Source organism: Fonsecaea multimorphosa (genome assembly GCF_000836435.1).
Source record: "Fonsecaea multimorphosa CBS 102226 unplaced genomic scaffold supercont1.25, whole genome shotgun sequence".
NCBI lineage: Eukaryota > Fungi > Ascomycota > Eurotiomycetes > Chaetothyriales > Herpotrichiellaceae > Fonsecaea > Fonsecaea multimorphosa.
This window is the reverse complement of record NW_015971659.1, coordinates 293,533-307,273: the sequence shown is the minus strand read 5'-3', so window position 1 is coordinate 307,273 and position 13,741 is coordinate 293,533. Positions and strand designations below refer to the sequence as shown.

General features: G+C 29.4%; 1 protein-coding gene across 1 annotated transcript; it reads right to left on the bottom strand.

Moving 5' to 3' along the window:
* Window positions 1–1,929: 1,929 nt before the first annotated feature.
* Z520_09688 (uncharacterized protein) lies at window positions 1,930–3,051 on the bottom strand (the record flags this gene model as incomplete). The annotated part of the gene is made up of 1 exon (XM_016780182.1): window positions 1,930–3,051. The coding sequence occupies one exon, from the start codon at window positions 3,049–3,051 to the stop codon at window positions 1,930–1,932; it is 1,122 nt and encodes a 373-aa protein (XP_016628765.1).
* Between the last annotated feature and the right edge of the window lie 10,690 nt (window positions 3,052–13,741).

The following is a 13,741-nucleotide window of genomic DNA, read 5'->3' as shown; positions in this document are numbered from 1 at the left end:
AGAGACAGGCCCCAGCTGGAGATACATGGCGAGCTGTGTGACTGGCACGCGCACTGTCTTCCCACGAGAAGATGGACATCATGCCCCGCAACCAAGGGACCAGCGTCTCCAGCTAACGATGCCAAAACAGTTTCTGTGTAGGGGTTTTGGTGGGCCATAAGGGTTAGAGGACTCCGATATGTAACCTCTTGTTGGATGAATCACTCACATGTTCTGAACGAAAGGGAAAATTTCGAGTTGATCCACCGGGACGGCACCGGATCAGCGTTACAACGCGTTGAAGGCTCATATGCGCAGATGACGATTGTATCCACAAGAACCCTTGACTTTGTTGGTTGATTATCATTGTCCGGTCTTGACTATCTTGGACACTCTGCCAATTGTAATTAAGCTTGCTTGGAACCAACCCTGTGTTTCTACGCGACGATCTTAACCACTATAGCAATATTCCGACGGATGAGCGGCATAGCCGTCAAGAGCACGACGACATTGTGCATACAGACCCCTGGTTATCATTGTCAGCGTGCCTTCGCGCGTTTGATGGAATCAATCCTATTGCTCCTAATTTAACAGGTTACTCGCTGTCGGCGTGGAAGAATTGTACGTGGAGTCCTGTTTTGGTTGATGGTTCAACCTCCCTATCTTCAAGCCGCCAATAGATGGGGCTAGTGGGATGCGGGATCCGCCGCTGGGGAATCCATGGGTACAGCATTCCGGGGACCCATGACTACTCAATCTGTATTATAATGATGCTGGGTCTCCGGTTAGAATGCCGTCTTTCTGCCGATCCACGGGATTTGATTGATTGTCGAGCGTCGGCTGTGATGCCCCTCGCAACATCCAAAGCCGAAGTCTCCAGCCCGATGAACTACAGAGCGTTTTGAGTCTCGCCCGCAGTTTTGCGGGGAAAGGCTGCTGCAATGATCCTATCCCCAGATTTTGCCATCCTTTCAGGCTGCGCCAAACAACTTGTCAGAAAGTTTTCCCCCATGCCCATGACGTCGTTGAATCGCAAAGTCTTTCTGGCCTCAAATCAACAGCTTAACCACTGGTTTGCGCACCCAAGTAAAGACCTAGGGAAGGAGATCCGATGGCTGGATTTTTTAGAGGGATGGCAGGCTCTGAAACCTCCGACAACTCAATGAGTGTTGGCGACGAATTCGCCAAATGGTCACTACCTTTTGGACAACTGCAAGGTCGCGGCGTAAACGTGTAGAGCCTTGCAAAGGCCACGGTTAGGGTAGCAGGTGCTATTTCCCCGCAAACTACGTCTCGACATGCACTTGACACAGGGTGGCGAGTATTTGACCTTCCTACGCTGCGGAAGAGCATGCCGGATCGAGTATCTTCTACTATTTCCCTTATACAGGAAAGCGATTTAAACTTCGTGTAGGCTCGATCGAGATTCGGTTCGCCGGAGGATGCACATAACTTTTGAGGAAGACCTGTGCGATGACTGGACTAAGAACTTTAATGGCCGATGCCGTCATTGTGCAGCCTTTCATCATTCTCTTCTGTATCGAGTGGGGATCTTGAAGTATAACAGTTGTCGAGGAATTTAAACTGAGTCAGTGAAAGCGAGGCTACGGCAGCGATCTAATAGGGTGTCCTCGTGCTCAAGGCCCAAACTTATTCCAATAGCTTCCCCCTTGGGAGAGAGTGACAATGTTCCCTTCTTCAAGGGTTTGATACTAGCTAGCTATGTCGCCACGAACTTAGTCTGGGCTTTTAATCCTAGCAAAGATTGTCCATTCGTCATAAACCGCCGACTCTCTGTCGAACTTCTACTGTTTCGGCAATATCCATTAAGTTCAGCTGGATCTCGATCGTTTGGCTGCAGTTGAGCGTAACTACCAAACTCACATAGAGTGACCCGTATACAATGTCAATACTCGCGAGCAAGCCCATCCCTAAGCTCAAGTTGCAGACTCACTCGTCCATCGCCATGTCCAGAACTAGCTTGCCGCCGATTCCAGAATGATAATCCTCCACCAACTGATTGAGCTTCGGAAAGGGATAAGTTTTGATTTTTGCCTTGACACCGTTCTTGACACAGAAGTCAAACATGTCTCCCATGGCCTTGTTGGAGCCGATCAAGCTACCAACCACGCGAATGCGACGAAAGACCAGGTCATCTGCTGAGACATGGAAACCCTCTGGCGGGAAGGATACCAGGACCAAGAGACCGCCATTCCTCAATAACTGCATCCCGTAGTCAAATGACTTCTGACTCTCTGGCAGAATTATCACCGCATCTAAACCCATCTCGGACGGATGCTGTCTACCGTCCTCTTCACCCATCTCCTGCTTAGCCTCCGCTGCGCTTTTGGCTGAAGCGTCGACAATCGTAGCTCCTGTCCCCAAATTCCTTGCAAGTTCGAGTGCGGGTGATGCTATGTCAACACCGGTCGTCTTCAACCCCATTTTGGTGGCAAACTGCAGACCCAAGTGCCCAAGCCCACCTCCGCATCCAATAATACCTACTCGCTGGTCAGGCTTGAGCTCGCATTTCCTGAGGGCTGCAAAGATTGTGAGACCCGCGCACATTAGTGGCGCAGCTTCCACCGCTGTCATACTGTCCGGAATGATAGCTACTTGTCTCGAGTCGACGACGGCGTACTCTCGGAATCCCCCTGGTTTGCTACCCACACCAAGCCCACCCCCAGCATTGGGGCAATAGACAGAATACCCAGGCTGGTCAGGAAGAGGGCCTGAAGGATTTTGGCACTCAAGGCATCTCCCACAAACATGATTTCCACGACCGGGAACAGCCACGCGGTCGCCAATCCTCAAGGCGTGTGCTGATGGGTCGTCGCCGACACCGACGACAGTTCCAGCAAACTCATGGCAGCCTATATGCGGAAGTGGTGGCGGGCGCATCTTTCCCGAGGCGAGGACTGCATCCGTATGGCAATAGGAAGCCGCGTCTACTCTGATAAGGATGTCATTCGCATCCTCAATAACTGGTATTGGGAGATTCCGGAGTTGATAAGGCATATTGTACTGCTCGAGGACATGGGCTTTCATGGTTATCGGCACTTCGTTGGCCATACTGTAGAGGATCTCACACTTGCTGGCAACAGCCAATATATGGTCTTACCGGCCTGATAGCTTCGCAGTAGATAGTTCAAATATGAATAGAAGGTCAATAGGATCATATTGGGACGGCGTCCAAGGCGTGAGTTATTGGGGAATCCAGAAACTCCTCAAAATACCCCACATTGGAGGTCTTCACCACTTCCTGAATTCCCATTCGCCTCAGCTACCTTAGCGGCTCCCCCCTGTCATTACATTCGGTCATTTGTTACGAAGCGACCTCTTTGGAGGCTATGCGAGAATAGGACTGGGAAGTAAGCCGAGACTCACGTGACAAAATATACTAGGCTTAGCATTAGGAATAATATATTTTATATATACTAATATATTAATATATTAGGATAGAGCAATATATACAATATATTTATAGACTTTCCCAGGATATATAGTCTATAGTTCTCTTTAGCTTTTCTTCGTAGTTAACCTTAGTTATAAATAATCGAGTTATTCTCGATTAATCGCTTTATATATAGTTATATACTATACTCTTAGTTTTCGTCTTAGCTATATTAAGTCCTACTACTATATTACTAAGTAAATTACTTCGAGTTTATTCGTTAATATTTTATATATTACAAAGTAACTTATAATATTTTAACTATTCTCTTAGATAGTAAGTAGAATTAACGATTATATTTAGTAGTTCTAATTCTAAGTTATCTAAATCTAGACTTATCTAATAATCTAACTTATCTTTAATAAGTATTAATATCTTAATCTTTAATAATATAAATATTAAAAAGATAAAGAATAATCTTAAGATTAAATATTTCTATAAAGATAGAAATAAATTTAATATAAATCTTATATAATTAAAGACTATATTTATCTTATAATATATTAAGTACTCTATTTATATAGAGCGAACCTTATTTATAAAACTTTAGTTTTATAGATTTATATTTAAATAGTTTAGATTTAATATAGAAGGTTATTTTAGATTCGTCGTTAAGTTATCGATAAAGAAGATAAAAACTTAACTATATATGACGATATTATCTTATAATAATATGTTATTCTTAATATAAACGTCGAAGAAATAGAGATTATAATAAACTATTAGAATATAAAACTATATAAGGAAGACTATATATATAACGGAGAATATCGATATATTATATTTATACTATATAGACTTCTAAGATAAAAGGAATAGTTAGTATATATATTATTTATTAGATGTTAGGAACAGCCTATTAAGATAGGTAGAGGATAGCGATAGGTAGTAGGTAGGTATAGGTATTCCTTGATAGTATATCTTAACTAAGACTCTAAGTATAAGGGAAGGAAAGAGAGCTTCCCTTAGGCGGTGAGTATACGGTGCCTAAATAGTAAGGGGTTGTCACGTGCGAGGTATACTTGGCGGTTCGTGACACATATTCGCTATAGATATTGTAATTATAGTCCCCTTACTATAATATTTAGGCTTGAAGTAGATAGATAAGTTCTTTCCTAATAATAGATCCTTCGTAATATACCTAAATACTTCCGATTGAATTAACCTAAACTATCGCTATTTTAAGTATAGTATATAAATCATTATAAAGATATCACTTTCTCGAGCATTATAAGCCTCGTTATCTAGTCTTTAAGATAGTTATAGAAGCTTATATTATCTATATGTAAGCTATAACTATTAGGTTCACGTCTATTTTAACCTTAACGCCGGAGTCTGGAACTCCGCAGTTTCTTACCACTCCTTCCCATGAACGCTTACGTGTCCGTCGGCAATTCCGACTCTTATTCGCTCCAGCGATGCCGGTATCTAACCCTTTGTCCCCTTTGCACACAGTGAAGCCAGCACCGATTTCTACAAACTAAACTAGGCTTTGACATGGGTCGGGTTGACCCGACGTAGGTCGAGTCGGGTCGGGTTCCGGGTCGGGTTTAGGCTAGAGAGTAGTTAGCCCGATAGCCTAGTCTATCGGGCTAATAGGGTAGTTAACCTAACCTAATAATCTATAGACGACCTAAAGTTTAAATCTTAAGAGATATAACGTAGATATTATAATCTAATATAATATAAAATATCTCTCGACTAAATTAGACTAATTTTAAAGGATAAGATAAAGAATAGTTATTATAATAATAGTTATAAATAGAAAAGGAATATAATATACTATTATAATATTAAATAGTATATATCTTACTATTCCTATATCTTTTCTTTCCTCTTCCGAGTACTCTATTTTTATTATTATTTCGCCTTTCGATCTATAAGGATATAGTTAAGTTAAGATAGATATAACGAGAGAGAGAATTATAATATACTTAAAGAAACTAGAAGTAGTTTATCGCTATTAATTAGATTATCGATCTATCTTTATCTTAACTTAATTAATTATCGAGAATTACTTAACTATAATTAAATAACTAAGCGAGGAAGGATAATTAAGCTCGCGAAATAGGGTTTTCGATATATTATTTATAAAGTACTAGTATTAATAGTTTACTTATAAAGATATTATATAATTTAATTTAATTAATTATTACTTTAACTATTACTTTAATTATTATTCTAGTTATTATCGTTATTATCTTTATCGATCTTATAAAAGATATCTTAGTCGGTATTTTCGTTATATTTATAATTAATATTAATACTTCGACTATTACTTTAGTTATTACTTTAATTATCTTTAATATAATCTAGATTAAAGTATAATAGTTCTTTATTATTCTTAAATCGTTTATTATTATCTTCGCTTTTATTAATTAAATCTCTTATATAATCTTTATTAACTAGATTCTTTTCTTTATTATTTATATTATTATTAATATTCTTCTCTTAATTCTTAAGATTCGAGATCGCGAGCTATTAATATTTCTTCTATAAATTAAACTAGTTTATATATATTTTTATTATTAAGAGACGAAGAGTTTTAAATTTAAGATTAAATTAATAATAAGAATAAATATCGCGAGTAATATTAAATAGATATTTAATTTCTACTTCGATAGTAGAAATTATAAGAATATCTTAAGTAATAATAGCGAGAGTAGACTATTAATATTATATAGCTTTTTAATATTATAGAATATTATTAAGATCTTTAATTCTAAAGTCTATATTATACTAGTAATAAATAATATAATAGTCTAAAAATATAGAGTTCTAACTTATATAATCTTATAAGTATTAATTAAACTCTAATATTTTAGTCGTTATTCTAGATCTCTTTTATCTACGACTTAAGAGAAGATAACTTAAAGTCTTAGAGGATTTCCGCTTAGTAAAGTCTTAAGAATAGAAAGTTAATAATTAGGATAGTTAACTTATTATAGTTATTAATATTAATAACTAAGATAGTTAACTTATTATAGAAAGAGAGAATAATTCTCTATTAATTAAAGAAATATTATAGAGAGAAGAAGCGATTAGTAATAACTAACTTATATAGATATAGATTTATTAAGCTTTAATAGTATAATAATTAATTATTATTTAAAGATAGTCTCGATATTTATTTTACTAAAGACTTTAATATAAAGTAATAACTAATATAATAGTCTAAATTTATCTATTTATATTAGCTATAATTATCTAACTAGTTCTCGATCTTAATGAAAGCTAATTTATATTACGATATAAGAATTATAGCTATTATATAGAGCTTTTCTAGTTTATTTATTATTTATATATAATACTCTCTTAGTTTATTAATAAACTTCTCTAATATCTTATATATCTTAACTTTCTATTATATTCGCTTCCTCTAAAGTAGAAAATATTAATTCTCTAGATATTTAAATAGTATATTATAAATCGCGAAGACTTAATATATTATTAGGATATTCTAAGATTTACTAATTATAATAGTAAATTTACTAAAGAGATAAAAAATCTTAATTAAATAGTTAATATATCGCTATTTAATAAATATTAATTAGTAAATATTATCTTCTAGATATCGCTAAATTATTAGCTTTAGCGCTTTTTTAAGCTTATAAATATATTAAATTATTTAGAAAGTAGAATTCTATCGAAAATTAATATTTTAAATAAGATTAAGTAATCTTCGGCGATAAATTTAGATAGTATAAAACTTCTTATAGCGATAAAAGCTAGTATTAATTTTAATTATAATTTCTTAAAGCTAAAAAGATTATTAGTAAAGACTATTATAATATATATTTATAATATACTATTATCTTTTAAAGTATCTAAAATATATCTTTATTAAGATTAATAAAACTATATATTATCGGATTTAGATTATTCTTATTCTACTTCTTAATTAGTCTTTTATTCTTCGCGATAATCTTAATTATATTAATAAAACTCTTTAATATAAGTTAGATAATATATATAAGATAGAAAATATAAATTATTAATATCTCTATATATTTACTCTTAATAATACTAAGAGCGTTAACGAGAACTCTTATTCTTATATCGTTATTCGCTATATTATCGCTTATAATTATAAAGATTTATTCTATTAAGATATTATTATTCTTAAGTATATAAAGAATAATATCTACGAGCTTTTAGCTAATATAGTTTCCGATAATATATTCGAACTCTAGAAGAATCTTACGGAAATACTAATTATTATTAATAAAATATCTAAGAATATTAGCTTTAGTATTATAATAATTAATATAATAATCTAACTCTATAATTATAAGAAATAAGAAATAATTAGAATTTATCTAGTAATCTACTATAATAGATATCTTTTTATTTACTAAAAGTCTAGCTAGTACTTTCTCTCTTAATTTAATAATATATATCTTTAACTATTAGCGAATATTCTTTAATAAAAGAACTTTAGAAGAGTTAGCTTTAGACGCGCTTATCGCTATATAAATTAGATAATAAAAGATAATATAATCGATAAAGTAAAAGAAGATTTAAAGATTTATAATAACTTTAATTAATTAGCGATTAAAGATCTTCTAAGAGTATACTAGAGTATTAATAATAAGTATTTAATATTTTAAAAGCTAGATAATAAATTAGCGATAATATAATAATAATTATAACTATTAGATCTTAATTATATCTTATAGATATTAACTAATATTATCTTTATAACTCTTTCTTTTAGTATCTCTTTTATATTATATTTAAATAATATATTATTAAAGTAAGATAGTTTCTAATTCTATTATTAAAGAATAGTTAAAAATATAATTATAATATAAATATTAGACGAAGAATTTATTATCTTTAACGCGCGCGATAGCGCGAAAGATATCCTAAATAGATAAGTATAGAGATTTATTATTCTAGATAATCTTTATATTCGGATTCTTATAATATTATAATATTTCTTTTTATTAAATATTAAAAGTCTTTTATATATCTAACTAGTCTAATTAAATAATAAACTTAGATATTATTTTATAATTAGGAGTAGAAACTTACTTAATATTAGATAGAAAAGTATAAAAGATAGACGAGAAAAGAACGTTTTAAGTTAGATTATTTCTTCGATAATACGATTATTCTTAATAGACTAAGGAAGAATTATTAGCTATTATTATAATATAATAATAGATAATTAGTAAAATCTATAGTAATAATCTAATAAAATATAATAACTAAAGTAATAGTCTTAAATATAGTTACGAAAGAAAAAGAGTATATAATATAATTTAGCTTTTTATATTATATTTAGTATTTATTAGACTTTAGTATTTATTAAACTATCTAGAGTAGACTAATTTATCTTTATATTCTTTCTTCTAGTCTTAATTAAGATAATTTTAATTAGATATTAAAGAGTCTAAAGAATTTATTCTATATTAAGTTATATAGAATATAGTTATAAAGGAGATAATTTTCCTATCTTTTAACGAAGTTACTATTTAAAGCTACTAAAGTCTTTTAATAATTAGCGCTTTAGTTAATTTTTAGTTTAAAGTTATTAATAGAATACTAAATAGAATTATTAGGCTAGAAGTTAGTAAAATTAGGGAGTTTAATCTACTCCTTTTCGTCGATATCCTAAAGATATCTTAAGAGACTATAATCGTATATATTAAAAAACTATCTAGAATAAAGTCTCTTATCTAGAATAGTAGTTAATAATAGCTATTATAATAAATTATAGTAGATTTATCTTTATAAAGCTTAATAATAGAAAAAATAGACTAGTTTTAGATAATAAAAAATAAATATTAGTTATATCTTATAAGTTTAAAACTCTTTAGATTAAGTTACTCTATTTTAATTATAATTATAATTACTTTAATATTATAACTATAAATAAAGAGTTTATTTATTATATTAAGATCTCTAATCTTATTCTTTAGATTAGCGAACTATTTAATATATATCTCTCTAAATATAATCTATATTTAGTAACTTTAAGATATTTTACTAGGATTAAGACTAAGCGAGATTAGTAATAATCTTTATAATAATCTAGAATAGAATTATCTATATATCTTTATTAATTTTTAACTATCTAAATAGTTATAGATATATTTAGAGACTCTTAAGAATCTATAAGAGACTCTATAGTCTCTAAATTCTAAGAGAATATATCTAGAAATACTATCTTAATAGTCTATTTAATACTAGTAATATTATCTTTAATCTTATTAATAAGTCCTAACTTAACTAAGATTAAGAGAGTATTCTCCTTCTCTTTATTATTAATATTATTCTAGAATATATTATATTTAGACTTTTCTCTTATAAACTAGCTATATAGCGCGAGAAACTCTTCTTAATAACTTATTTTCTCTTCTAAAAGAGCCTTTTTAGTTACTAATTTACTCTAGATAAACTTTCTAGAGTAATTATCTTATATTCTAGAAATAGATTAATAAACTAATATTTATTATAATAATTATTATTTATTTTACTTTATTAAGATCTATTATTATAATTTATTCTATAGTAACTCTTTCTTCTAATATTATCTACTAATATTTATCTAATTAATATAGCTTCTTAAGAGTCTAACTCTTTATAATATAATTAGTAATATAAATATAGAAGTTTTCCTTCTAAATATTATTTATTTTAGTATAGTATATATTATTCTTTATAGTATTTTTATTCTATAAATATTAGCTAGACTACTTTCTCTTCTAATTTATACTATTACTAATCTTATAGTCTATCTTATATATAGTAAATAGCTTTCTAGTTAAGATTAGTAATAGATATTATAATAATTAATAATAGACTTATTATAGGATTAAGAGATAACGACTAGTTTTAATTTATTCTATAACTATATTATTATTAATATTATACTTAGTCTTAACTTTCTTTAAAGGAGAAGAGTACTCTTTAATATCTATAGATAAATTATTATTAAAGAATTCTTTAATAATAGACTTATTATTAACGAATTTAGTCTTAATTCTAGTAATTAATAAAGAAGAATTTTTTCTAGCTAAGCTAGAAAAATTATTATTACTATTATATTAATTATTATATTAGTAAAGATCTCTTCGATAAAAGAGAGCGAAAAGAAGAGAAGTATCTTATTCTATATCTAAATCTAGTAAAATTAGTACTTTAAATATATTATTATTATCTTAATTTAGATCTATAATAATAGAGATAGAGATCTAAAATCTAATATATATTAGTATTAATAATAGAAGTTAAATAAAAGAATAAATATTATATAAGTTAGTTTTCTAGGTTTTTATTTACTAATTTTAATATAATATATAATAACTAAGATAATTTCTAAATAGATAATTATTATAGACTTTATAATAAACTATAGGATTAGTAAATAAACTAGACTAATTAAGATCTATAAAGAAAGATAGAAAAGGAGAAGAGTAGAGAATTAAGATTAGTTAAGATAAAAGTTAAAAATAAGATAAAAGTAAAAGTTAAAGTAAAAGTTAAAGTAAAGTAAAAATAAACTTTTCTATCTTATTTACTAAATTTTTAGATTTTTACTTTATTCTTATTTTTTCTCTTTATTTATCTTCTTTCTAACTCTATAGTCTCTTTATTATCTTTATATAATTAAGTAAATTATTTCTTCTCTCTTTATATTATAATAGTTAATATAATAAACTTATTAGATTATACTTAATAATACTTCTTTATTACTAAAGTTACTAGAATAATAAAAGAAATAGAGAGTATTTATATATATAGTAGTAAAAGATTAAGATTAAGATAAAGATAAAGATAAAGAGAAAGGAAAAGATAAAGATAAAAGTCTTACTAATAATATCTAGAAATAAACGAAGGAATCTTAACTATAACTCCTAGCTAGAAAGAAGTCTCTATCTAGAAAGAAATTAGTTAAAAAGTAGAGGAAAAAGTATTATCTTAAGTTAGGAAGTATATCTCTTTACTATTATATCTCTTATTATATTATTATTAACTATATTATAGCTAGCGCTCTTCGAGAAATTAAATAATATTAAAAGAAATATAATTTACTTATTCTAAAACTTCCTTTTTAATATCTAGTTAAGGAAATTACTCTAGATTTCTTAAGTAATATTACTTAATTCTAGATCTTAATAATTAGGATATTATAAGAAGTAGTTAAGATATTTCTCGTTAATATCTTTAAAGATATATTCCCTTAATAATTATATTATTTATTATAATACTAATAATAAACTAGATATAAATCTCTACGTTATCTACGCTAAATAGATTACTATCTAATATAAGAATATATAGCTAACTCTTTAAATTCGATTTAGCTAGAGTTCTAGATCTATCGATAAATCTAGCTTTTTTAATAGAGTCTCGTTAACTTAATAATAGTTTTATAAGAGTATAAGGAAAATAGGTATAATAATAGTACTATTAATAGTACTAGAAAGAGTATAATAGCTTCTCTATTAGTAAGTAATATCTATAATATATTAGAGTTATTAAATAGTAAGATAGTTAAGACTTCTTTATCTAAATTATATAATTATCTTAATACTATTATAATTACTATTATATTTTACTATTATTCCTATTACTAAGTAACTTTATATATATAATATAATATAATCCTATACTAGATTATATATTTTTAAGGAACTTTATCTACCTTAAGTAGATAATAGTTAGATCTAATATAGGATATAGATTAGACCTAACCCGACCCGGTCTAAATCTAATCTAGATTGAGTCGAGTTTAGGCTAGTTAAGAGCTAACTTAATAGCCCGATAGGTTAGGTTAGCTACCCCTAAAACCCGACCCGACTCGACCTATGTCAAAGCCTAGGCCTAGACTATAGAATATAAAAATAATGAGGTATAGTAGGCCTAGGAATCGAACCCTAAGTAATATATAGTGGAATAACGTTCTTCCGTCGAATATCTCATATTAAATAGACCTTCTTAGATATATCGCATTCGGTAAACCTTCCTATTATATATCGATCCTAGCCTAGCCAATCACAGCGCTTGAACTTATCCTATACATATATATAGCCTAAGGCCTAACCTTGGCGAAACCCTAGCTCTCATTACGCCTCTCCCCAATATACTATAAAAAGGCTAAGGCTATATAATAGAAAAATAACGAGATATAGCGGGCCTAGGAATCGAACCCTAAGGTAATATATAATGGAATAACGTTCTTCCATCAAATATCTCATATCAAATAGACCTTCTCAGATATATCGCGTTCGGTAAACCTTCCTATTATATATCGATCCTCGCCCTGGCCTATATAGATCGAAAATCTAGAAGCGATATCTATAAAAAGGCCTAGGCTATGAATAAATAACGAGATATAGTGAGTCTAGGAATCGAACCCTAGGCGATATATAGTAGAATAATGTTCTTCTAGTTAAAAAGTAGGTTAGAATGGATTTAATTAAAGAGATATATATTTAAGCTACTAGAATCTAGTTCAAATTGGGCCTAGGATTATACTAGGTATAACTACCGAAAGTATATAACTAAGCTAACCTACTATAGGTAAAACGGACTAGGTAATAGTGTAATCCTAGTAATGGGAGCTCTCTATTAGGAGACTTAGTATAGTAATCCTATTGGCTACTTACCTAATAACCCCCCTAGTATTAATAGGATCCGGCGAGGGTATTAAACGGGGTAGGCTCTTATCTAACTAACTTGAAGTTAATAAGTCCGAGGATAATAAGCTCTCCTACGACGACTAAAAGCTCCCTAATATAGTCTTTAGGTCTTATTAAAGACAGAAGAAGTTATCTTAACCGGATTTATTAAGGTACTAATACTCGTCGACTATTATCTAGTTCTAACTAAACTACTACGACTTGACCTTTTTTTAAGTCTAGTCTTTATACTAGTATACTATAATAGATAAAAGAGCTATAGTTAAGAATATTATATATATCTTCTATCTATTTATAATAGTTCTATATTATAGTATCCTTTTATCTAAAAGTATAGACTAGATATTAGTAGAATACTATTTAATTACTTAGTCAATAGTGGAATACTATTTAGATATCTATATATAGAATAGCTAGTAGTAGAATACTATTTGCTTAAAAGTAGATTATATCTAAAAATAACTTTAAAATTATTAAGTCTCCTTCCTATTTAGGTTAGTCTATTATATTATTAGGTAAGCCCTTATTTACTAGATACTATATATAGAAGATAAATAGTAGAATACTATTTAAATATAGTATAAATCGAAATTGTTTATTTATTTCCTAAATAGGTTAGTATACTATAAACTTTCGCTAGTATCTAGTCTAAAAT